This window comes from Pocillopora damicornis, chromosome 10, assembly GCF_964200805.1.
Source record: "Pocillopora damicornis chromosome 10, jaPocDami1.2, whole genome shotgun sequence".
In the NCBI taxonomy this organism is placed as follows: domain Eukaryota; kingdom Metazoa; phylum Cnidaria; class Anthozoa; order Scleractinia; family Pocilloporidae; genus Pocillopora; species Pocillopora damicornis.
The window spans coordinates 15,223,797-15,248,795 of NC_142679.1; the positions used below are offsets into that span (position 1 = coordinate 15,223,797).

Consider the following 24,999-nt stretch of genomic DNA (forward strand, 5'->3'; position numbering starts at 1 on the left):
TCAAAAAAGCAAAACAGAACACGCTTGATAATTTCCATTTCTCCAAAGTCCGTGACTGACTGTACGAAGCATATTAGTTTGTTCGTATTACGAGGAATTGCAATCAATGTCCGCAATGTTGTTTAACTTATTGACACAACCTTTGAACAACAAAAAAATGTTTATTATCTCCAACCATCGTTTTGCTTTTTGTGACGATTTAAGCTGTCCTATTTACAGTTCGGTTATCATTAATTCTCATACTAGCGAAAGTTTTATATGCCTTTTCCCTGAGCTGTTCTCTCTGGCGATTCTCTTTTGTTTCCTCGCGAATTTGATGTCTCGCTTCTTTCCTTGACAAATGGAGGTCAATGGCTTTCTGTTTATAGTCTCTCTTCTCTAGGTCAGAAAGTTGTCTCCAGTCCTCTGCCATACTTTGAATCGATTTGAGGAACGTCATCCTTTCTGTTCGTCTAGGACTCTGATTATTTTGCACTCTCTAGAAGCAATTAAAGTAAAAGCATCAGACATTATTTCAGCTTATCAGTCGAAATTTACATAAAAAGTTAATTCAACTAACCTCTTTTAATTTCTCATTGAGAAATGCTGTCCAACCATTTGGTGGCTTTTTGGGGGAAACCATTGCGTCTTTTTTCTTCTTGTGAACTCTAATCTGAGATTTGTTACCACTCTCATCAACTGGGCCCTTTTCCACTTCTCTTATTGTTCTCTTCAGGGCAGCAAAACCAGAAATCTCTTTACTGAAACAGTGCAATCAAATGTCAGATATTTTTTCTCTGTTCTCAAGATATATATGACATTAGACATCAGACTGTGATCATGACCTGTATGCTTGATTATATCTTAGCATTATTCTGATCATTTATCAAATGTTTGTAACCATGTATGATGTTACGACAAGAAATTAGATTCTGATCATGAAATAAAGCATTACCTAAATCGTAACCGTTCTACAGACTGCTGCATTGCACCACATGTGCCTGTCGACAAAGCTGCCAGAGGAGTCAGGTCTACTGCATGCTCTTCGACATTGGGTGGAATCCTTTCTTTTACTGCCCACTCAATGAAACTCGGTCTCACCACTGTCCATCCCCTTTGGTAGGCCATAACCAAATCACTATTTAGCTTTGAGCGATCATTTTTGATCATCATCTTCTGAACACACTAGATAACATCTTTCATGCGGTAGGTTCTCTTTTGGCATTGAAATAACTCTTCCACCATTTTTTTCTACTTTCTCTTTAAATTTCTTCTGTGTTGATCCTAAAACCACACATACAAATACATAATTAACATAAAATCAAATATGTAGAACATTTTGCTGTTCTTGTTTATGCAAAAACTTAAAAAAAAAGATATGACATGTGATTAATATTATTATTGTAGGGGGTCTAGAGATATTTGTGAAATTGTTATTTTATGTATATATATTTTTTCTTGTTAATCAGAACTATTTTAATATTTCTGAATGTTTAGACATTTTAGAAATGTTCACCTACCAGGCATCCTTCCAACTAAAACAAAGTCCATCCTCTTAAGTGGCAGCAATTGCCTAACCACACTTGCACCAGACACAGCCTATGGAGGATTTGGTCTGGTATGGACAATCTTCCACCTGTAATTAAAAAAAAATATATATATATATATATATATACTGTAATTTTGTAATTGTGGTTTGACTTTGAGTTAGGGAAAATTGGTTTTAACTATGAAAGTAATTAAATATAGAAAATTGGATGGCGTTTTTATCATATTATAGACACTTACCACTTCTGAATTGTATATGCTGCAACATGTTGTTGTGCATAATGCTCAAAGTCAGTCCTAATCTGTTCAGGGCAGTCATTTATTCTCTCCCTCAAGTTTCGGTATGACCAAGACAACAGCATAAGAATTGTGTCAGGCTTGTGAAGGCCACCATCTCGTGTTGAATGCTGGAAGCAAAGAGAAAGATTTTGTCAAGAATATGATAGTAAGGAACTAGACCCTACACTTGTCAATACTAGTAGTCATTTGTAAGTGTTGGTTTTACATACCTGATAATAAAAACAAATATGCATGTAATGAGTCCGTTCTCCACCCTCAGTTGCTACACGCATGAGTGACTTGAATGGGGTGCTGCAGAGATGTTTTGGGACAACATCCACAAATTTCATCATGTAGGGAGTTACTTCTTTGCAGCCATAACGGAAGATCATCAAAGCATGGAACATATTGGCATGGTAAACATATCTGGAAATTTCAGAGTCGTGTAATCCAAATTCATAGTCTTCAACATTTGTTGAACTACTTGGATGCCCTGGCTTTAGTTGAACTGTATCTTTCCTCAGTATCCTATACATCTGATAGAAATGCCACCAAATAAACTTCACACAGTTAATGTCGTTAATCTTTTGTGATGTCATTCCAAGGGCCTCAGCAAGCTTTAGGGACAACATCTGCTGTAGTTCACAACTTGGAAGAACCTATGAATAATTATAATAGAGGAGCTTCATCACTGAGAGATATAATTGGAAAACTATTTTAAGTAATCACTAAGGGTATACATGTACATGTACAGCATGTGTTTTGTAGTAATTATGTTACTTGTTATAACTGCGTAACTTAACTGGTCGGGTTTGAGGATTTAAGTAAACACCAGAACTTACATTATCCAAGATGTGATTGTAATGTTTGTCTTTGAAGTCCTCTGAGGGAGCTAGGATGGTGTAGGCTTGGGACTTATTGAGGCTGAGGTCACCTAGGTGACCTTTTGGATCAATTGGAAGTTCAAAATGACCTCCTCTGACATCTCTTGCATTTATGTTAGCAGTAAGATGTGCCAATGCAGCATTCCTTCGCTCTCTACCATACCTATAGAAAAAGGTGACAATAATAGTTTTCAATATTTAAAAGCAGGGACATGTGAGACAACACAGCGTATACAAATGAACATGATCTACAGTCGATCGAAAATTTTTTAAAGTTTTAATCATGAACGCAGACTGCCCAAACAGCACATGTTAACTAATACACCAACCTTGACTCCAGATCAAGACATGTCCGGAAAACCTTCATTATTAGATTTTCTGCAACTCTGGTGAAGCCATGGTCAATACACATAAGGATATGATCACCAGTAAGAGCAGGAAGCAGCGACTTGGGAAGAGGACGGTCAAATGAAAGGTTGAGGTCTGTTCTTAGTCCTGTGGATGGATCTACTTTTCCCTTTTCTGATGCTGAGCATTGCATCCATAGGTTCCACTTGTCTTGGGAGAGTGGGCTGAGCTCTGGATCAGCAACAGCATCCAAGAACTTAGAGTCTGCACCAAGGAACACCTGGTGGCCCAGGTTCTGACTGTCTTTAATCCATTCATTTAAGTATCCTACAATATTAATGGACAAATGATCTATAATAACACTAATTATCCTTATTATCCTGCAATTCCTCTTGTACCATTTCAGAGAGTTCAAGCACCACAAAAAGTTACAAGACTGAAATCAATTTTGTTGAACCATGTTATTTTTCTTGAATTGTTCAAATGATCAGCTTATGAGTATTTCATTTCAATTTTAGGAACATTTAACAGTGATTTGGTCAATTTATCAAAAGTTAATATTGGATTATAAATGTTTAACATGTAAGTGTGCATATACCTGGTCCACCATGACCATCTCCAATGTTAAGCTCAAGGTTTCGACGGCTGTCCTTGTGATGAAAAATACGAATAGGTCACATTTCTTTCGGGCTTTGGAATTTTATTCCATTTAACTTCTGCTCATTGTTTACATTGCTAATAGCCATCAAAACAGTGTCCTTCTTGCCATACTTTCTGCCATCACCATAAAGGTGCCACCACTGTTCTTTAGGAAGCCAATAGTAAAGGTAATGCAGACATTCGACCAAACGGGCTGGCTCAATGCGATAACCAGTTACTGTTCTTTGTGGTTGCATTATAGCCTCAAATTCTAATTTGTATTTGGTCTTTAGCTCAGCAACCTAAGGTAAAAAAGGTTTGCAAATGTTATAAACAGATTTTATTTTATTATTAACTTGAAGTATATCAGGAAAGATACATATAAATGCAAGAAAATTACCTTTCTTTTGGTTGCAAGATATCCAGGTGGCAATATCTTCCTGATCTCATCAATTGTCTGTCCAGAATTGCATTGATCTTGAAGTTTCAAGATTGCTGATGGTGGGATTTGCACTGTTGCCTGCTCTTCTCCAATCTGATTGTAAAGACTGTCCCCAGTCTTTGTACGAATTAGCTTAGTCAACAAGATAATATCTTGTTTTTCCAGTTGTCCTTGCTAGGCTGAGTCAATACTGCACTGCTGTCTAAATCTCCGGCCCACTGATAATGAAATGCCATGCAGGAGGTCAATCTGTAATAAGAATATGCCAAAATTGTATTCCATCAACAATCTGGTCCTGTTTATTTACTAAACTTTAATTTGTTCTTGACTTACTAACAACAATTTCAGAGAAACATCAAATGTTATTTTTCAAAGTCAGGCACATCGGTAGAACATTCAAACATACTTTGATGACTACATTGATAAAATTCCCTACAAACCTTAGAACCATAATGAACTTCCAGTGCCAAGTCACTCAATATTTTGCTCTGCTTTTTTATCCTCTCCTCCAGTTTAGTAGATCAGGATGTTTGTCCATTTGCTAAACGTCCAGCCAGAGTTGATGTTGACTCTGGGGGCTTAATGCAGCCAGTGAACACTTTAAGCTGTGGTACATTAGTGCAACTGCCTTGTGTGCAAAAGGTTTCTGTTGCCAGCATCACATTTTGTGTTTTGCTTGTAGTCACAGATCCAGCTCCACTTCCAGCAGCAATTTCTCTTGAAAAAGTGGAATTTACCACAGTTCGGGCAAAGAACAAACATAGACTAGCCCATGAAAATTGTTCTGCACTTTGGCCAGGGTCTCTAAGTTTGTTCCCAGCAATTACAATCAAAATAAGGGCTTCAGCTGAAATAAAACTCCTGGAGTTTCTGTCCAGATAAATATCATTGTCTGTCAGCCCGTATTGTTTAAGCATTTCTTCTATTTGTTTATATGCTCCTTTTTTGCACTGTTTCTCATAGCCAAAAAATAAAAATAAAATAGCCAAAAGGGCTAAGTCCCTTACGAGCATCCAGAAATATTTCTGAGCCAACTGTTTTAACTGGAGAAGACATGGGCCAACCAAAATCTGTGGTGTTCATTGCGTAGAAGTATTTCTGGAAATAAATGTGGGAAAAAAAAATTACCAAAAAGCTTCAAAATATCTTTGATGGAAACACAACTAGGGAGAATAAAGAAACTTAACAGCTTTTCAGCAACTTTACTTCTTAAGATTTATGTCCAGTAAACGTAAAAGCAATGTCGTATTTGGAGTATAAGTTAAGGGAAAGCTAATTTCGAAAATGCGAGGTCTTCAAATTATCAGAACTAAACTAACAGAATAATGTACGGAAAACCAAAAGCAAAACTACAAACCATCGGCAGTCCGAATGTTTATTTACATTAGGTTAAAATGACACAATCCGATGATGCGATCACATTTAGCGATCTCTCTTCGAGGAAAGCAATTTCGTTTATGTTCGTAGTTAACATTTATGGTCGAAAAAATTTAAAATCAAAAACATTCACTCACCTTGATAGAGCTCCAACGTGGACAGGATTGCTCGCGATCGCGTGGTTAGTATAAGCTTACGGATGAACACTTCACGCTCTTTTGATATGCAAACGCGGCCCTCGCTCTTTACCGACGAAAAGAGCATTTCGTCACTTTGAAACAATGCTAATTGCTCCAATTGTATCTCCATAGTCTCTAAACGGACGCAAAGCGAAATTTTACAACTTCCGTTTGGGAATTCGTCAATTCAGATCTAAAGCGACCGAAGTTGGCGGTGAGCGTTTGCAACCTCATTCCTAGGTAATTGCGCCCGCAAAGCATCATGGGTACCCCACTTTTCTCGGGAGTTACTTCATCACGGGCGACGAGCGAGGATAGAAAAAACGACCCAAATATGAGCGGTCAGCGGTGAAACAGCTTTTATACTTCATATAGAGACATATAATTTGTTGTTCCAGAGACAATCGTGTTGTAAAGCCGAAATGTTAACAGTTTACTTCACAGTTTAAGAAATTTTTCAAAAGTGTTGATTGAACTCATATCTTTTACTGCTTTAATAAACAATGGAGGCTTCGGAGAGGGAGTCAGTGGCATTCGGAAAGGCACCAAGAATAATTATATATATGGTTTGTAGCTAGCTGCGTGACGTGCGTGACGAAAAAAAAGTATCATGATTTCCGGTTGATCCATCCAGAGGTTGCGAAAAGAAATATAAACTTAAACAGTGCAATAGCGGGATTTCAGCCTGGTTGGCTTGTGGACAAGGTGCTTTTTTTTTTATTAACATAGAGTGTCTTCTCCATACAACTTTCCTCCATGAAATGCTCTCCTTTTTCATTTTTTCAAAGGTTATCGAAGCAGTTCTGTGGCGCCTGACCTTAATCCACCGAGATATTTTTGTGGCAGACAAAACTATGGCTGAAATGGTAAAGCGACATTCCAGCACTCGCTTGCTTTGGTCAGGAGAGAACTTTACCCAGATTTCTAAAATATTTATACCCATGAACAAGTCTGGGAAATCACTGGACACTTCTGGTTAGGACCTTACGATAATAATCTTTTTGAATATAAACGCACTTTAATCAAGAACCTTTTAACTGGAATTTGCATTATAAATAAATCTTTAAGCGCTCTCTTGCTTATGTTTTTTTAAGGTTCTGGGTCGAAAGCAGAAAACCAGATATTATTTCGATCCCATGAATGGGCGTGTACACACCATTTTGAGCAACTCAGTTCCTAAGAGCAAACTGATAGAACTGATCGATGACATCAGGTGAAATATTTTCAACTCAATGTTTTCCTTTTTATTTTGATGCATGCAGACAAAACATACTTATGTAATTGCTGTATTTTGTTTGACTCTGCAGTGCCGTTGCTGATCTCAAAACGGGATGGAATTGCAAGTCATGGCTATGTGTTGAACCACTACATTACACACAGACCGATAGCTATAACTGGTGTGTGATTGTATGTCTTGTGAGTAGCATAATCACTTGCTAAAGCTCACTTTAATAGGACTGCTTCCTGGTTTCGAATGTATTAAATTTCTCTTTGTTTGTTTTAAGTTTGCTCGGTGTTTGTGTGAGGGGTTGAATATCAATGGAAGTTACGATGTGGACATGGAAAGGGAAAGAATAACGTCTGTCATATTTGGCTCGTGTTATGATGACCTTGATTGGTAAGTTTTGATGGTGTCAAATACCATTGTTTCTTAAACGTCGCAACACTCTCTTTGACGTCCCATATCTTTTGTTCAATTATAGGAGAAATACCGCGGTCTGTAAGATTTGCAAAGACGACGATGGAGAGGATTGGCTTGGGTGCGATAGCTGTGGCCAGTTTTTCCATGCAAGTTGTCTGGATGTGCCTTTCGCGGAGACGCTTACGCAACATTTCACCTGCCCTTAGGGTGGCTTCTTGTCAGTACAAGTAGAGTTTAAATTTTAAAGCTGACTATAACAATGAACCAGATGATGAACTTAATGTCATGTACAGACCTTAATTTGTAAGATAAGAAATACAGTCCTTGGTAGTAGATAGATTTTCACGAGCGTCAATGGTGCAGAATCGTAACTTGATGGAGCCAACAGTGGACAACATCCCAGAATTCAAACTTTGTGATTTTTTTCTCGGCTTAAACGCTAAGTCAGTTGTTCAATTGAATAGGAAGAAAAACATTTCAAACGGAAAACAGAATTATTTGCACGTGTGGATCTTTTGAGAAAACGTCTCCTAAACGAGCGGTCTTGATTATAAATATTTAAGGAATGGTAAATACATTAGCCTTAACATGGCTGTTTCTCGAAGCTCAGTGTTTTCCTACTTGCCTTTTTTCCACGTGAATTGGGGGCAATTGAATAGATATAATGTGCAGTAAAAGAACTTCAGCTGATAGAAATTTTAAATTTCTCATCTTAGGTTGTGGATACAAAATTCAAGTGAAAAGGAAGCCAACTGTGATTAATGCTTTGAACAAGTCAAGATACCTTTTTTTCGTCACACAACAAGTTACATAACGTTAATATCATTCTTCTTGATGCCTTTCCCGGTGTCACCAATGCCTTCTCCGATGCTTCCGTTGGTTAATAGAGCATTAAAAGTATTGTTCCAGTTAAAGCTTGAGGAAAATTGTTTTATTTTTTTAAGTAGCGAAGTGTAACTTGGTAACATTTCGGCTTTACAACACGATTGTTTTCTGCAACTACAAAACGTACAAAACGTACTTCTTGGTACCTTTCGGATGCCACCGATGCCTTCATTGTTTATTAAAGCAGTAAAAGATATATGTACAATCAACACTTTTGAATTGCTTAACATTTTATTTAGCGAAGTAGACTGTTTACACTTCGGCTTTACAACACGATTGTTTCCTGATACTACAAATGATCTGTCTATATATGAAGTATTAAAGTTGTTTTACCGCTGACCACTCGTATTTGGGTCGTTTTTTCTATCCCCGCTCGTCGCCCGTGATGTAGTAACTGATTTGTTTGCTGATTTGTTTGCGTTAAAACTGCTCATATCCAAGGATGGAAATGTTTTCTTTTTTACCTTTATTATAACCTTAGGTCGCCACAGTAAGTATTTTTTCTTACTTGGCATCATTAACCAAAAATATATTAAATGTAAGCGTTGGATCGACTTATCCGCAGTTATTTCTTGTGAGATATTCAACCATGCGGAAACGGAAGTTCATAATCGATTTCTAAGAAACTGATTGACTGATGGTGTTCGTGTTATTTTTCAATACTATATCCGTTTTGTTCTTTGAGTGGATGTGATCGATTTGTACATCGTACTGCGATTTAAAGACCTTGAAGTAAAATATTCCGTTCGAAGACTGAATGCTCTCTAAAGTTAGAATTGCTTGGCTGAGCGCATTCTTTAGCGCCTGCGTTATTTTGGGGTGTCACTGCCGGACCAATCAGAACAAATCGTGCATGTCACTATTTAAATAACAGGAAATTGTGGAAAATACATTGGAAACGTCAAATTTCTGAGAAACGGGTGCTTTGAATGCCTTTATTCGGGAACAGAGAAAACCATGACTATGTTGTTTGTGCCATCGACGAATGAATGTATTATTTTTCGATTATAGACTACAATACACATAAAGAAAATGTAATGGAAGAGGCATTAAAAAACCGACCAAATCAATACACTTTAAGCGCATAAGAGATCTATAGCAAAACCATGCATATAGATCCATAGAATCTAACGATTGGCTTTCTTTATCGACCATTGCAAAACAGAGTCTCAGTAATAATAATTTTTAGACACCATAACAAATTGAGAGAAAAGTGAATCCAATTTCGTTTCAATACATCTCCATCTAATAGTTTCTTATTGCCAGAGAATCCCTCGCGAAGAGAATATAAACATACGAGAGTATATAAGGGTTACCCTACATCAAGTTTGCTCGAGACTATTTCTGTAAATTTCTCGTGATAAGTTTACCCTACAAATTTATATCAATTGCAACCTAATCAAACTAATTTTGAAAAAGGGAAAACTGTAACCTAAAGAGATTTAGTTAGCCTTTGTTTCAGTACTACATCACAACTGACTGTATAGTTACCAATCGAACTTAGAACCATTAAGTTGAATTAGTGAAATACAGTTTCAAGTTGGCCCACAGATGTGCTAACCAATCCAACACTTCACTTCCCTTAAGAACTAACCCAAATTAGCATACAAAGTCTAAATATCTGAGAAATCGACACAGGAATTGGCTAAAGTTGAAGTGTGTTGCAACGAAACATTAATTGCAAACAATAACATCGAATTACGAAGCGAAAGCGTCCGTGTGTCGACATACTTTTGTGATTTTAATTCCGATTAGTATAGAGAAAAAAAATAAGAACAGTATTGATACAAGTCATCCTTATACTTAACTCCATCATCGTAGTCGTAACTATGAAACGACAAATTCTCACCTAATACAAACTACGAAATCAATTCAGTCTACTTTAGCTTGGAACATCACCTACATGACTTGTATAACTATCGAAGTCTGTACGCTCACTTCAAGAAGACGTAATTTCTTCCCATCACGCCATTTCTTTTACATAAAGTAATGTTTTACTGAGACAGATCAGTCTCCTAGATATTATTTTGAAGTACTGGTGTCAATCGAGCTTATATCAGTCAGTCGGTCAAGCTTATATCATATCATGTAAGGTCTGCGCATGAGCAGTGAACCTTCCTCCGTAGAATTCCGAGAAATTGCTCCACAGGGGGTTATTTTTAAATTTTTATATTTAGAATTAACATGGGAGTAACAGGTGGGGTTTTTCAAGCTCAAAATATTCGTTGATGGCGTTAAACGAAAATGAAACTTGGTCGCATCAGTCAATCTCCCAGGGAGCATTTTCATAATGCAATTGCTTGGAACTTTTGTTTTCACCCAACGATCAAGAATTTGGAAATAGATATTTCGGTTGTTGGTGTCGAAGAGAACCCCTCTTACCCATCGTACTCGAGAAATTGTTCCCAGATATATCTCTCGATAAAAAGAGATAAATTATTTGATTTCAATAGGAAAAAATTATTCCTATATGCACTCGCGTTGGTTTTTCTCAGTAAACATCATTTAGCAATTCTTTTGCTTCATTTTAGAATTATATTTGTCAACCCACCCCAAGTTTTAACTTATTGCAGCGGGCTGCTTTTTTTTAAAAAGCTGCGTAAGCAGATTGGGAATGGAAAAGAAAATGTGGGTACAAGTGACGTTACTAAATCTCCCACAGTTCAATACGAGTAGCTGAAGTCGCGCATGATCACTTCAACAGCTTTCCAGGAAAACTACTCAACGACCTTCTGTTTACGTAAGAGGTATATTTCTGAGAAAAAATGTAAATATATTCACAGTTATTGTGCTTATTTTAGCTCCAGCATGGGGGGATTATATTCTGAGCGAGAAGAAACTTCGTGACTTCGTCGAATGATTTCGTATTTATATGTCAAAGACAAAGACTTTAGGCGACTTAACACGGAGACTGGTCGGTTCGTAAACGATTGAAAAAAAACTTTAAAGAAGAACACATATGTTGACCCAGTTGCGTGTTGTACTTGTTGATTTTTACTCCCTGTTATGTTGTTACAAGAAGTCTTTCCGTGTCTTCCCCTAGAATCACGTCAACACGGGGTCAGTCGGACTTGTAAATTGATTATTGCACAATTTAAAATGAAGTCGATTTCGCGGAGAGCGTTGTGTCCATTTCCGTTTACGGAAACAGGATCCGAAAGCAAACAACATAGGTCACACTCTTGTAAGGTATAGACATGCACGTGTATTCATTGGGTTTTTTTCCGCAGCATTTAAAATGGAGGATTTCAACGAATAGGTGAGGAGTTGAATGAGGTCTCAAATTTTAACTTTTAGCAGCGGGTTGTTTCTAAGGAAGAATGTATAGGGTTTTCATACTGGATGTTTAGTAATTATAAACAAGACTGGACAGAGCGCCGCTTGGTTGTCGGAAAAATGCAAAGAAAATGCGCTAACGATTCCACTGCTTTGAACGCTTCCATTTACTTGAGAACATTCATAGCAAAAGTATACAAAACAGCATTTTTATTTCTTTTAAATAGGAATGTATCGGGGTTACTGCAAATAATAAAGGAATGACAAACCTCGTATCATTTTCTTTAGATTCCACATTTCTGATGACTCGTATCAAAGCGCCTACCTTTTATTTTGACTTAAAAATGCTTTTTTTATTTTACTTTAACCGAAGATTATCAAGCCAAGCAGGCTTCAGTTTGCTGTAACATATAATTTTCTTTCTCTGTCTCCATTGACCAAAAATAGTTTTACATGTAAGTATTACTTCGAATATTTTATTAGATAATGACAAACGGAAGTTCATGGCAAATTTCTGAGAACCAGATATCCTTGTGATGATCCTATCGATTTCATAGAATTTCGTTGTTTATCAGCCGGATCTCATAAAATTATGCCTCTACAATGGCATTTCAAAGCAACCCCAAATCTGTAGAAAATGGGCTTCGAATTTGTTATCAGTAAAGCAGCAGTGAGGCGCATATATTTAAAAGATTAACTCTAGAAAAGGTTTAACTGGTGGAAACATTGGAAAGGAGCTGGTCATTCGAGCAAAACTTTTACTCATACTTATAGCACAACATTTATGTAAATGCTACGGCTTTCTTTCCTTTGATTATCAGATTATTTTTTTATCATTTAGGAGCTAATTTCCCCATGAATAGAAATGTAACTAGAAAACTTGCATTAAGTCTCGCTAAAAAATCAGTTTCTAACGGTTTTGTGGATATAAATTGGCAATTTTTCAAACCGCCTATTGTAGATAATTAACCGACAAGAAACTACTTACTCTCCAGGAGATTACAGTTCCATCAAAGATAAACACAAGTGCATACGCGAAACCTTAGAAAGGGTCTCCTGTATTATCAGCTGTGTGAGAATTACCCTGATGTTTTGTTCTCATATAAGCCAAACCCGTATAAGCTGAATATCTCTAATATTATAATAATAGCAACGTAATTATGTGGTAAGGTTATGCTCAAAATTGCTTGCTTTTGATTTAAGTTCCTTAGGTTTACTTCGATTGTGCCAGTTGCTTCCACATTGCTATCAGTTCATTGACAATTGGTAACGAGTGCCAGTCTTCCAGCTTTCCTGCCTCATTCATGATTCTCACCGAGTTATTCACGAGGACTTCATCAATCACGGGATGGGCCGTCACATTTCGGCCATCTTGGATAGACTTCATAGCTCTTATGTGTTGCCTTTTACATTTGACCTTTTCTTTTAACTCACTCCATATCTTCTTCGCTTCTTTTCTTTGCTGCTCGTCTTCAAGATCATCGATATCTTGCTCAATGTGTTTCATCTTGTAACTCTTCTTAGAGTCATAAGAGTTTGGAAACACATGTTGGTACATCATTCCTTGAATTTGCCACCATAACTCACCCAGGACCAAAGACGCACTAATCACGTGGATCAGCCGAGGGGATGAATGGTAAAGCCATTCGCTCGGGAACCATTTCCAGACTCTCTCGTAGATCATCGACTTCCTTCTTTAGAGACCTATTTTCGCTTATGCTTTCTTCAAGATCTTCAGTCATGCCATCCACCTTTTTTGACAATTTCTCGACAGTTAACTCCAGTGTTGAATTTTTCTCTTCAAGATTCGACTTTTCTCTCATACTTTCGTCGAGATCTTTGGTGACTTCATCCACTCTTGTCGACAATTTGGCAACATCCGTCTTCAGTGTTGTATTTTTATCCTTCATCTCGGCGACCTCGTTTTTCACGGCATCCAGTTCGACTTGAACAGCTTTTAAATTCGTTTCTAATGTCTTCTTCTCACTTTCCAGTTTCTGAATCTTCTCCCTCAGAGTTTTTATTTCTTTATCCTTCGACTTCACAGTAATCTGTAGATTATCGTTTTGCTCTCTTAGATCTCGCAAATCTTTGTTTAGCTTCAGTATTGCTTCAACCTTTTTTTTCGATTTCTTTCTTGAGCGAGTCAATTTGCCTCAAAATTTCGGGATCGTGAGTCAGCCCTCTTCCTACAATGTTCAAATGTAAAGCAGAATTTGCCACTATTTCTCTTCTTCCCTCCATTCTTCCCGGCTGAATTTCAATAACTTCGTTTAAACTAACAATGGCGGTGGCGATGTTACCGAGAGAGCAGAAATACGAGCACCAAACAGGGAGACTCAATCACTGACGTCACAGTTCCATATTTGGTGTAGGTGTACCAAAAAACTTGATTCATCTAATTACGTCTAGCTTTCTCCTTAGCTCATTGAATAACAAGGGAAAAAAAAGGAATAGAAAGAAAAAAGGAATTCTAGAAATGGGAGGGTGACAATGAACAGGGAGGTTTCTGAAAATAGAATTTCCTTGACTAAGCTCTTTGTTTTGTGCGGCGTCATCATGGGATACGATTGCTGGATAAATCACAACCGTTGCTGGTGGTTAGTGTTTTACCTAACAGGTGATATTTTCAAATGTGTTCGTGTCATCCAAATTTCTAGGAAACAACATCCAATATCTTAGAAGTAGAGAAAAACATAACTTCGTTGTTATACTGTAAAAATACAAATGAAACTTTCCTTTTGTGATAACAGGCTGAAATAAATGTAAGAACAAGCTTAAAGGAACTGTATTAGAAAAGACACCCACACGCAATAAATTTATACCCAAGCATAGCTAGAAGATCTGTCGCGAAACCATTAAGATTCCTAGAATTGCATATCAAGCATTCATAATCAAGTTCAGTAACACTAGTTTTTTAGTTATGAGGGCGAATTACAGAGAAATAAATACTGCCATTCTTACGCATCCACATGCATCAGTCTGCTGTAGCCCAAAAAAATCATACAGAGAATCAAACTATAATTCCAGTTATTTATATCATTTATTTACCAGGCGTGCTCGACTGAACACAACCCTGATATAGTTCAAAGTTTTTCAAACGAACTCTGGACCACTTAGTTGAACCACAGGAATACAGTTTATTGGAAGGAGGGCGCTTAATTTCGGGGGCGCTTATCAGTCATCTGTACTGATGCTGCTGTAGTTGAAGCTTAAAATTCATGCATAAAGTGGAGGTGGAAACAGGTTTTCAATGCATCCCTGCTATCTCTCCACTCCCGGCCGGCAAAGTTCCTTACCCAATTGAAAGGCTACGCAATAAGTTAAGCCTACGTGAACTTGGTACTTCAACCATAAACTTCGAAGCCTGTGTGCTTCGTTCAGCAAGAGGATATTTTCCATAAGCTCACTTCAACATACACAGGAAGTGAAGTGAAGTGAAGTCCGTGGGCACACCAGTCTCCAAGATATTCCATAGCTCTAATTGCAGCAAGTTAGAAATCAGCAAACGATCCAAACGTAAATTAATGGGTTATAAAGAATCAAGAACTGTTACGATTCCTGAATTTGGTTCTTGAAAGCAAACAATTCTCTTTTGTTTTTGCAAGTATTTCACAATTTAACTGTTCACGATCTTGCCAGACCTATTTAGTAATTGAGAACTGCAACATAATCAAAATTATCGTAAAAAATATATCACTTTTCCGGCCAAGGACATCATATCCGAGGCCGAGAATTGGGCGGGTGACTTCCTTTCCATACATTTCTGAGGCATATCATGTGTTACCTTCCAGTTCTTCCATATTTCTTCCATATTTATTCGTAGATAATACAAATAATTTTCCTGTTTGGTTGGAACTGAAAATAAATAACAGAGGAAAAAATTATGATGAATAGCTCCAGGCCATGTCACAATTCAAAGGGATGAAGGGGTAAGTTTCTAAAGAAACTGTGGTGCTGCGTCGGTGGGAGAGTATAGAAGGTAATTTAGTGTTAACAACTGGGTTGAAAACGTAAATTAGCCACCGTAAAGAGTAAAAAAGCTGACGTTTCGAGCGTTAGCCCTTCGTCAGAGCGATTAGAGGAATTGTGGGTTGTGTATGGATTTATATGTATATATTATTATATAAATCCATACACAACCCACAATTCCTCTAATCGCTCTGACGAAGGGCTAACGCTCGAAACGTCAGCTTTTTTACTCTTTACGGTGGCTAATTTACGTTTTCAACCCAGTTGTTAACACTAAATTACCTTCTACAATTCAAAGGGGTTGACCGTCTTTCTGAGTATCATCAACTGGTCAATACTGTAACTGATCCTTGGCAATGAATTCATATTGAGTGAAAGGACACGAATCAAGCACTTCCTGACGATTTGCTGTTATAAGATTTTAATTCTACACCTAAAGAAAGGGCGAAGTTTACAAGTAACAATAGAGAGGTGATATTTGTTTTCAGATCAGCTGAATTATAGCCATGAAAAAAAAAAGAAAAAAAAAAAAAGAGAGAGAGAGAGAGAAAGGCAGTTAACAGTATCTCGAGGTGTTGATAGAATTTCTAAGTTTGGATAAACTTTCTTTTCCCTTCTCCCAACACCTTACGGTTTTGACCATTTTTAACTGTTAATGTTTAAATCTATGGTCCATTTTCATTGTTAGTACTCTGATATTTCACATAACTTGCGCCCAAAGGCTTGGCAGTGACAGTAAAGCACTTACCTTCATGTACAATTGTTACAGCTGCTACAGGATTTACTGTTGTTTCACTCTACGTGCAACATTTGATGAATGTTTCCATGCGAACACTTGCCGTCGGTCCTACCAACCTGAAATCACAAGTCATTAGTAGAAAAGGTTGATGGAATGCAGTGAGGGGAACAACATATCTAAGACAACTTGTAGGATTTACTTGAATTATAAATGAAGGTAATTTCTAGGAAACCTTGCCCACAAAATAAGCTTAGCGTGGTGTGGGAATTTCTAGGAAAAGGTCTATTTGTTTTCTTGATCAGTGATGAAATACATATGTGCAAAGCCTTAAAATGCTGCCATAACGTGACACAGGGAAAAGCTGTAAGCGTCCAAATTCCTTTGATTTTCTTAACAGGAGGTTGCAATCATAGAGGGGGATTTTAAACTGATGTTACAACTTTTGTTAAACAAAAATAACTGTTTGTGATCCAATTGTTTCACGGTATGATACAAAGATAACTTATTTTGAAGAAATGGTCTTGCAATCATTTAGTTGAGACTCGCTTAGAGAAGTAGTAAGCTATAGAAAGAAACACTAATATGCAAGTTATGGAAGTCGTGTTCCTTACATAATTAGAAATTATGATGTCAAAGGGAACTTGTATGGTAATCGTTGGCTGTTTGAATAAATGATCTAAATTCTTTGGGTTTTTTCCTGAACTGTTTGGTTCAACATTTAGCATTAACACGGAAGTAACAGGTGGGGTTTTTCGAGCTCAAAATATTCGTTGATAGCGTTAAACGAAAATGAAACTTGGTCGCAGCAGTGGATCTCCTGGAGGGTATTTTGACTATGCAATTCCTTGTAAGTGACACGATGTGATTCGGAACTTTTGTTTTCACAAAACGATTAAGAATTTGTTAATAAATACTTCGGTTGCTGATGTCGAAGAGTACCCCTCGAACTCACCCCTGTACTCGAGAACTTGTTCCCAGATGTTTTCCTCATTTGTACACGATAATTTCGGCCACGCAGTTAATTTTTTATCTCGAATTCTCTTGAGTGTTTCCCATATTTTCCACCCTTGAAAAAAACATGCCTCTTTACTCTCACAATGAAGCGCTTGATACAATGATCAAGTATTTTGCAATAGTAATTTCTGATATTTTTGCATACGGACGGAAATAAACTAGACAGTAACCTGTTGCGTTATGCAATTCAACAAGAGTTCAATTTCACGGAATTCCACTTACTCTTGGAATTAACCCTGATAAAAAAAAACCATAATTTTCGAGGTTGAACAGATAAATAAGCTACGTTTTGGGATGTACACAGAATCAGTGAAAAAAGCTGCATTACTTCTATAGTCTTTAAATACGTATGGTTTTCTTTACTGATGTGAGTTATTTTTGCGCGATCCGACAGAACGAAGATGGACAAAATCAATAAATATGGTTTCAGGTCAGGTTTGTCTTCTTCTTCGGTGAATTCCCGTGTAGAGTGAATTAATTGGCCTCACGAATTTGTGATTTTGAGCTGACATGGTTTTTTCTTTCTCAATCCTGAAACAGGAGAATACTTGAAAGAAAGTGAAAGTTGAAATACCCCCCAAAAAAAATAATGTCTGTCTACCGGCTGACACAAGGTTAGCATGAGTATTTAAATCTGTACTAAATATTAACAACAGAAGAATTGGAATCGCCTACTTTACAGACGAGGCTCAGCATTTAGTAAAAGCAGTGACATTTTATCTAATTTTCGGTGTTCGCATCAAAATTCGTCACCTATTTCTCCGCGCATCATTTGTGACCGAGGTTCTGATGCAAGCCACGGTATAACTACAATCAGCCATTCTGTCAGCGAATGAGGCAAACTGGTTTCGCATTTTAACCCCATTAAGGCCACGGTTTTATTCTGTTGTGAGCATTTCGATTCAATTTTTTTACGTTTCAATCCTTAAGCAAAAAGGATGTTTGCGACCGTACATATAGGCTAAATTTAAACATTACTTCTGTTTAGGATTTACATCGAGAATCGAAATTGTTTTTCTTACGTTTCAATTCTAAAGCAAAAAGGATATTTGCGACCGTACAAAAAGGCTAAATTTAAACTTTAAATCTGTGGAGGATTTACATCGAGAACCGAAATTGTTTTTCTTACCCCCAAGTGAAACAAACATTGAGTCTGAGTTATGGGCATCAGGGTGACAGTAGGCTGGTAGTCGCTCTTTATAATTTATGCATTTTCTCCGACCAATCAAATGTTTTGCAACAAGACCAACAAGGTATGGCTGATTTGTCTGCGTTAAAACTGCACGTATCCAAGGATGAAAATGTTTTCTTTCTTATCCGTATTATGACGTTAGGTCGTCACAGCAAGAATTTTTTTCTTTTGGCATCAGTAACCAAAATTTTATTAGATGTAAGTGTTAGATCCATTTTATTCGCAGTTATTTCTTGTGAGATATTCGACCATGCGCGAACGGAAGTTTATGACCGATTTCTAAGAAACCGATGTCTGCCATTGCTAAACCAATCAGAACCAATCTTGGGTGTAGCAATTCAGATAACAGGAAATTGTGGAAAATACATTGAAAACGTCAAATTTCTGAGAAACGGGTGCTTTGAATCCCTTTATTCGGGAACAGAGAAAACCATGAGTATGTTGTTTTTTTGCCATCGACGAATGAATGCATCATTTTGCGATTATAGACTACAATATACATAAAGAAAATGTAATGGAAGAGGCAACCGACTAAAATAATACACTTTAAGCCCATAGGAGATCAATGGCGTAAACATATAGATTCCTAGAATCTAACGATTGGCTTTCTTTATCGACCATTTCAAAACAGAGTGTGAGTAATAATAGTTTTTAGACACCATAACAAATCGACAGAAAAGTGAATCCAATTTCGTTTCAATACGTCTCCATTTATTAGTTTTCAGAGAATCCCTCTCACAGAGAATATAAACATGCATGTGTAGTTTACTCTACACTCTGTTAATTTTTCGCGATAAGTCTACCCTAAGAATTTAAATCAAAGTCGAAACCTAATTTTGAAGAAAATGAAAATGATAAACTAAAGAGGATTAGTACGCGTTTGTTTCAGTACTACATCACGCGTGTTAAGATGAACTTAATCTTAACTGACTGTATAGTTATCAATCAAACTTAGCACCATTAAGTTGACTTAGTGGAATGCAGTTTGTTGGCCCACTGATCAGTGTGCTAGCTAATCCGACACTTCACTTTCCTTAACAACTGACCCAAATTAGCAGACAAAGTCTAAATTTCTAAGAAATCGAAACAGGAATTGGCCTAAGTTGAAGTTCTGCAACGAAACATTTATTCCAAACAATAGCATCGAAATACAAAGCGAAAGCGTCCTTGTGTCGACAGACCTTTGTGATTTTAACTTCATTAAGTGTAAAGGAGAAAAATAAGTAAAGTATTGATAATAGTCATCCTGATGCTCAGCCCCATTATCGTAGACTTAACCATGAAACGACAAATTCTGACCTAATACAAACTACGAAATCAATTCAGTTTACATTAGCTTGGAAAATCACCTACATGACTTGCATAACTATCGAGGCCTGTGTGCTCATCTCAAGGAGACGTAATTTCTTCCAATCACACAATTCTTTTACGTAAAGTAATGTTTTACTGGGACAGATCAGTCTCCCAGATTTTAAGCAGTTCGTGTAAGAGCTTCGTTGACAGCCAGTTGTCTTCCAAGTTGTTTGACTGAGCGGTTATGCTTATGGCACGTTGAAGCGAATCCTTGGAGATCTCAGGATGGGCTTCGATGTTTCTTGTCTCTTGTAGTAAGGTGATTGCCTCTTCGTGAGTCTCATCCCAGTGAAACCTCTTCTGAATCGACTCCCATTTCCTCTGAGCATTGGGGTTTGGGAACTTGCTTAAATGGCGGTGAATGGCATCAACTTTATAATTGACATCTTTAACACTTCTGGGAAATACAAACCGATAAAGCTTGGTTTGTATTTGACGACACATTTCGCCTAAGTGTAGCAATGCTTCTCCGCTGGTTTTCGGTATTGCTGGCAGGGGCTTATTTGGAAGCACTCTGGCACCACTCATTAAAGGAAGAAGTCCTTTGAGTTGCGATTCTTTAATGTTCCTCAGTTCCTTCTTAAGTTCTTCGCTCTCCTTTCTTTTCTTCTCCCGATCTTCCTTCACTGTTTCCAAGGTTCTCCGGAACCCTTCGAGATCTTGCTTCAATTTCAAATTAGTTTGCTCCTGGCTTGACTTCGCCTTTCTCAACTTATCAACTTCCTTTTGCACAAGGCTGAGATCGGTTTTCACCGATCCTAACTCCCTTTGCAACTCCGTCTTCTCGTCCTCCAGCTCGTCGATTCTCGATTTTAGGGTACCAATCTCTTCGTCTTTTGTGTCAAGCGCGCTTTTAAGCTCGTCATTTTGTTCCTAAAGAGTCTGTAAAGCTTTCTGAAGGGAAACGATTTCATCATCCTTCTTTTTGATCTCCTTCTCAAGGCTATCGATCTTTTCGCCATGCTCGCGGATTGTTATGGCTTTTGGTGTGTTTCTCTCACCGACTAGCTGTCCTCCCACAACAGTTGCTATAGCTCCTATGTTGAGATCACTTGGAAGGAACTGCGGGAATTCATCATCAGTCCTACCTGACTCCATGATAGTTGAACTGCAACTGTCGTGGATCTTGTTATATATATTAACTGGCCAAAAGGGACGGTTATTCGAAGGTTATTCGAAGGAAGGTTATTCTGCTGTCAACACAATCCGTTTTCTCTTTCATGAAAGATTCTCTCTGCGCATGTGCTCAGGAGAAAGTTTTTTTTACGTAATTTCTAAGAATGACTCACCTCAGTGGTTCGAGCTCACGTGCCAACAGGGTGGCTATTTATACGCCTATGTGTAGCTGTACCCTCCCCCCTAAGGTGAAACGGAAGGGAGGGAACGTTCACGAATCATGTTATATGACGTCATTGTTTTGTTTAAAAATATATCATCCTATAAATATGCGCTGCACGGATATAAAGCTGCTTTTAATTCTAAGAAATTAGTGTCGCGCTGTTTAACATTTTCATGCGATGCAAGCCGAAGCAACGGCATAAATATAATTTCGGGTAATGACGAGCATAACCATGAGTACCATTTCGAGGTAAAAGACATTTTCAATGATTTCCTTTTGTTTTGTTTTTGCTTTTTCAGAAAAAGAGCAAGATAGACAAAAAGGAAGAAGAAAGAAAGAAAGGAACTCTAGAAATGGGAGGGTGACAGTGATCAGGCAGGTTTCTGAAAATATAACTTGCTCGACCAGGGTCTTTGCTTCGTGCGGCGTCGTCATGAGATACCATTGCCGGACAAATCACAACCGTTCTTGGTGTTTAGAGTTTTATTTAACAGGTGGTATTTTTCAAATGTGTTTGCGTCATCCAAATTTCTAGGAAATGGGTAAACCACCATCCAATATCTTGGAAGTAGAGAAAAACATAGATTCGTTGTTATGTTATAAAAATCGAAATGGAACTTTCGCTATGTCATAATAGGCAAAAATGAATTAAAGAAAAAGCTTAACAGAACTGTGTTAGAAAAGACACCCAAACATATACAATAGATTCGTACCCATGCAAAGAGCATGGGATCTGTCGAAAAACCATTGAGATTCCTAGAATTTGTTAATAAGCATTCGTAATCAATCGAGTCAAAGCAAAGTTTGAGTAGCACTAGCTTTTTGATATTAGAGCGAATTACAGAAAAATGAATTCTGTCATTCTGACACAACCACATGCATCAGTCCGCTGTGGCCAATAAAATCATAGCGAGAATAAAACTATATTTTCAGGTATTTACGCCATTTATGCCCCAAGCGTGCTCGACTGAACACAACCCTGACTTGCCACGCGTTTTCAAACGAACCCTGGACCACTAAGTTAAACTGCTGGAATACAGCTTATTAGAAAGAGGGCGCTTAATTTATTGAGCTGCTTATTATTCATCTGTACTGATATCGCTGTAGCTGAAGCTTAAAAATTTATGTATAAAGTGAAAATGGAAACAGGATTTTAATGCATCCCTGCTATTTAAGCAAGTTAGAGAGGAAGGGGCGCTTATGCTTATACGAGAAGGACGCTCATTTGAAATTATGGCCAATGATGCGGGGGGGGAGGGGGGAGAAGGCGCTTATTCGGGGTAGGATGCCTTTTTAGAGAATAGGTGTTATTCGAGGAAATACTGTTTATTGAAACGTTACATTGAAAGATTAATTCCAGACAATGGAATCGACTGAAAGAGAGGAATTGTCCTTTTATCGATTTACGTAAGAGATTCCAGTTTCGATACGTGGTAAACAACTGAGAAAGAGGGACATCATTCGTGATGGTTGGACTGCTTTGATTATTGGAAATAATTGTAACGTTTATTTCCTGAGTCTTGGTCAAAGCCATCACTCAACAAAGTTCCTTACCCAACTTAAAGGCTACGAACAAGAACTTGGTACATCAACCATAAATTTCGAAGTCTCTTGATACAGTTCTCTTCTTACAGTGACATTCATCCCGAGTAAAACCGCCATTGGATCAAAGTCTTCGCTCGGTGTAATCTGCCGGAGTTGTTCATTTATGATCATGATTGAGGGCAGGATGTAAACGGCGATCTTCGTTACCGAAACGGTACGAAAATTTCGGCTCGTCCCTTTCTTACTGAGTCAGAGTTATGAGCATCAGCGTGACGGTAGGCAGGTAGTCGCTCTTTATAATTCACGACGCGGCATATTCTTCCATTCAAATGCTTTGCAACGAGATGTGACTGATTTGTTTGCGTTAAAACTACACGTATCTAAGGATGAAAATGTTTTCTTTTTTACCCGTATTGTGACCTTAGGTCGCCACAACAAGTACTTTTTCTTTCTTGGCATCATTAACCAAAAATATATGAAACGTAAGCGTTAGATCTATTTTATTCGCAGTTATTTCTTGTGAGATATTCGACCATGCGCAAACGGAAGTTTATAACCGATTTCTAAGAAACTGATGCCCTGGTGGTGTTCGTGTTATTTTTTTAATGCTTTATCCGTTTAGTTCTTTGAGTGGATGCGATCGATTTGTAAATCATACTACGATTTAATGTATTCCGTTCGGAAACTGAATGCTCTCTAAAGATAGAATTACATGCTTAGCTGAGCACATTCCTTAGCGCTTGCGTTATTTTGTGGTGCCATTGCCCGACCAATCAGAACAAATCTGGGGTGTAGCAATTCAAATAACAGGAAATTGTGGAAAATACATGGGAAGCGTCAAATTTTTGAGAAACGAGTGCTTTGAATACCTTTATTCGGGAACAGAGAAAACGATGACTATGTTGTTTGTGCCATCGACGAATGAATGTATCATTTTGCGATTATAGACTACAATATACATTCAGAAAATGTAATGGAAGAGGCATCAAAAAACCGACTAAATCAATACACTTAAAGCGCATAAGAGATCAACAGCGAAACCATATAGATTCCTTGAATCTAACGATTGACTTTCTTCATCGACCATTTCAAAACAGAGTCTGAATAATAGTAATTTTTAGACACCATAACAAATCGACAGAAAAGTGAATTCAATTTCGTTTCAATACATCTCCACTTATTAGTTTCTTATTACCAGAGAATCCTTCGCGAAGAGAATATAAACATGCGCGAGTATATAAGAGTTACCCTGCATTAAGTTTACTCTAGACTCCCTCTGTAGATTTTTTGCGGTAAGCTTACCCTTAAAATCAATTGCAATCAACCCAATTTTGAAAGGTAAAACTGTAATCAAAAGAGGTTTAGTTAGCCTTTGTTTCAGTACTGCATCACGCGTGCTAAAATGAACATAATCCTAACTGACTGTATAGTTACCGATCGAACTTAGAACCATTAAGTTGAATTAGTGGAATATAGTTTGTTGGCCCACGGATGTGCAAACGAATCCAACACTTCACTTCCCTTACGAACTGACCCAAATTAACACACAAAGTCTAAATATCTAAGAAATCTAAAACAGAAATGGCTAAAATTGAAGTGTTGCAACGTAACATTAATCAATAGCATCGAAGAACAAAGCGAAAGCGTCCTTGTGTCGATAGACCTTTGTGATTTTAACTTCAATAAGTATAAGGAAGAAAAATAAGAAAAGTATTGGTATCAGTCATCCTAATGCTCAGCTCCATTATCGTAGTCGTAGCTACGAAACGACAAATTCTCACCTGATACAAACTACGTAATCAATTCAGCCTACATTAGCTTGGAACATCACCAACATGACTTACATAACTATGGAGGCCTGTGCGCCCATTTCAAGGAGAAGTAATTTCTTCCGATCACACAATTTCTTTTACATAAAGTAATGTTTTACTGAGACAGATCAGTCTCCCAGATTTCAAGCAGTTCGTGTAGGAGCTTCGTTGATAGCCAATTGTCTTCCAAGTTGTTTGACTGAGCGGTTATGCTTATGGCGCGTTGAAGCGAATCCTTGGAGATCTTAGGTTGAGCTTCGATGTTTCGTGTGTCTTGTAGTAAGGTGACTGCCTCTTCGTGAGTCTCATCCCAGTGAAACCTCTCCTGGATCGACTCCCATATCTTCTGAGCAGCGGAGTCTTGGAACTTGTTTAAATGGCGGTGAATGGCATCAACTTTGTAATTGATATGTTTAAAACTTGTGCGGGGAAAGACAAACCGATAAAGCTTGATTTGTAGTTGACGACACATTTCGCCTAAGTGTAGCAATGCTTCTCCGCTGGTTGTCGGTATTGCTGGTGGGGGCTTTGAATGCGCTCTGGCACCAAGGCCGAA

At 37.7% G+C, this 24,999-nt stretch overlaps 3 protein-coding genes and 3 pseudogenes across 12 annotated transcripts in view; 2 read left to right on the forward strand and 4 right to left on the reverse strand.

Annotated features, from left to right (window-relative positions):
* The window catches only part of LOC149039089 (small ribosomal subunit protein uS7m-like), a 60,278-nt gene that overhangs the window by 31,769 nt on the left and 3,510 nt on the right, over window positions 1–24,999 (forward strand). The window lies entirely within an intron of this gene.
* On the reverse strand, window positions 935–5,927 carry LOC149039095 (uncharacterized). 2 transcript variants are annotated; one of them, XM_089184479.1, is made up of 10 exons: window positions 5,634–5,927; window positions 4,560–5,217; window positions 4,078–4,368; window positions 3,810–3,979; window positions 3,020–3,365; window positions 2,649–2,853; window positions 2,037–2,465; window positions 1,768–1,934; window positions 1,500–1,615; window positions 935–1,263 (listed from the first exon to the last, which is right to left on the reverse strand). In XM_089184479.1, the coding sequence occupies exons 4-9, from the start codon at window positions 3,823–3,825 to the stop codon at window positions 1,579–1,581; spliced, it is 1,200 nt and encodes a 399-aa protein (XP_089040605.1). In that variant the 5' UTR covers window positions 3,826–3,979; window positions 4,078–4,368; window positions 4,560–5,217; window positions 5,634–5,927; the 3' UTR covers window positions 935–1,263; window positions 1,500–1,578. The 2 variants fall into 2 exon arrangements, with proteins under 2 accessions (XP_089040605.1, XP_089040606.1); XM_089184480.1 differs by having other exon boundaries at window positions 3,637–3,979.
* On the forward strand, window positions 5,953–8,541 carry LOC149039096 (uncharacterized). Of its 8 annotated transcripts, none has more exons than XM_089184497.1 (7): window positions 6,059–6,217; window positions 6,464–6,650; window positions 6,770–6,888; window positions 6,983–7,091; window positions 7,181–7,293; window positions 7,379–7,534; window positions 8,034–8,541. In XM_089184497.1, exons 3-6 carry the CDS (start codon window positions 6,812–6,814, stop codon window positions 7,521–7,523), a joined length of 444 nt encoding a protein of 147 aa, XP_089040623.1. In that variant the 5' UTR covers window positions 6,059–6,217; window positions 6,464–6,650; window positions 6,770–6,811; the 3' UTR covers window positions 7,524–7,534; window positions 8,034–8,541. The 8 variants fall into 8 exon arrangements, with proteins under 8 accessions (XP_089040620.1, XP_089040617.1, XP_089040616.1 ...); XM_089184496.1 differs by lacking the exon at window positions 6,059–6,217 and adding an exon at window positions 6,251–6,380; XM_089184494.1 differs by lacking the exons at window positions 6,059–6,217; window positions 8,034–8,541 and adding an exon at window positions 5,953–6,016 and having other exon boundaries at window positions 7,379–7,921.
* Window positions 11,788–13,771, reverse strand: LOC149039097 (uncharacterized; annotated as a pseudogene).
* On the reverse strand, window positions 19,501–20,948 carry LOC149039098 (uncharacterized; annotated as a pseudogene).
* LOC149039099 (uncharacterized) overlaps window positions 22,357–24,999 on the reverse strand; it is a 3,299-nt pseudogene continuing 656 nt past the window's right edge. The window contains exon 1 of the transcript XR_016180325.1: window positions 22,357–24,999. This exon is cut by the window's right edge and continues 656 nt beyond it. The product of XR_016180325.1 is annotated as an uncharacterized LOC149039099 (transcript).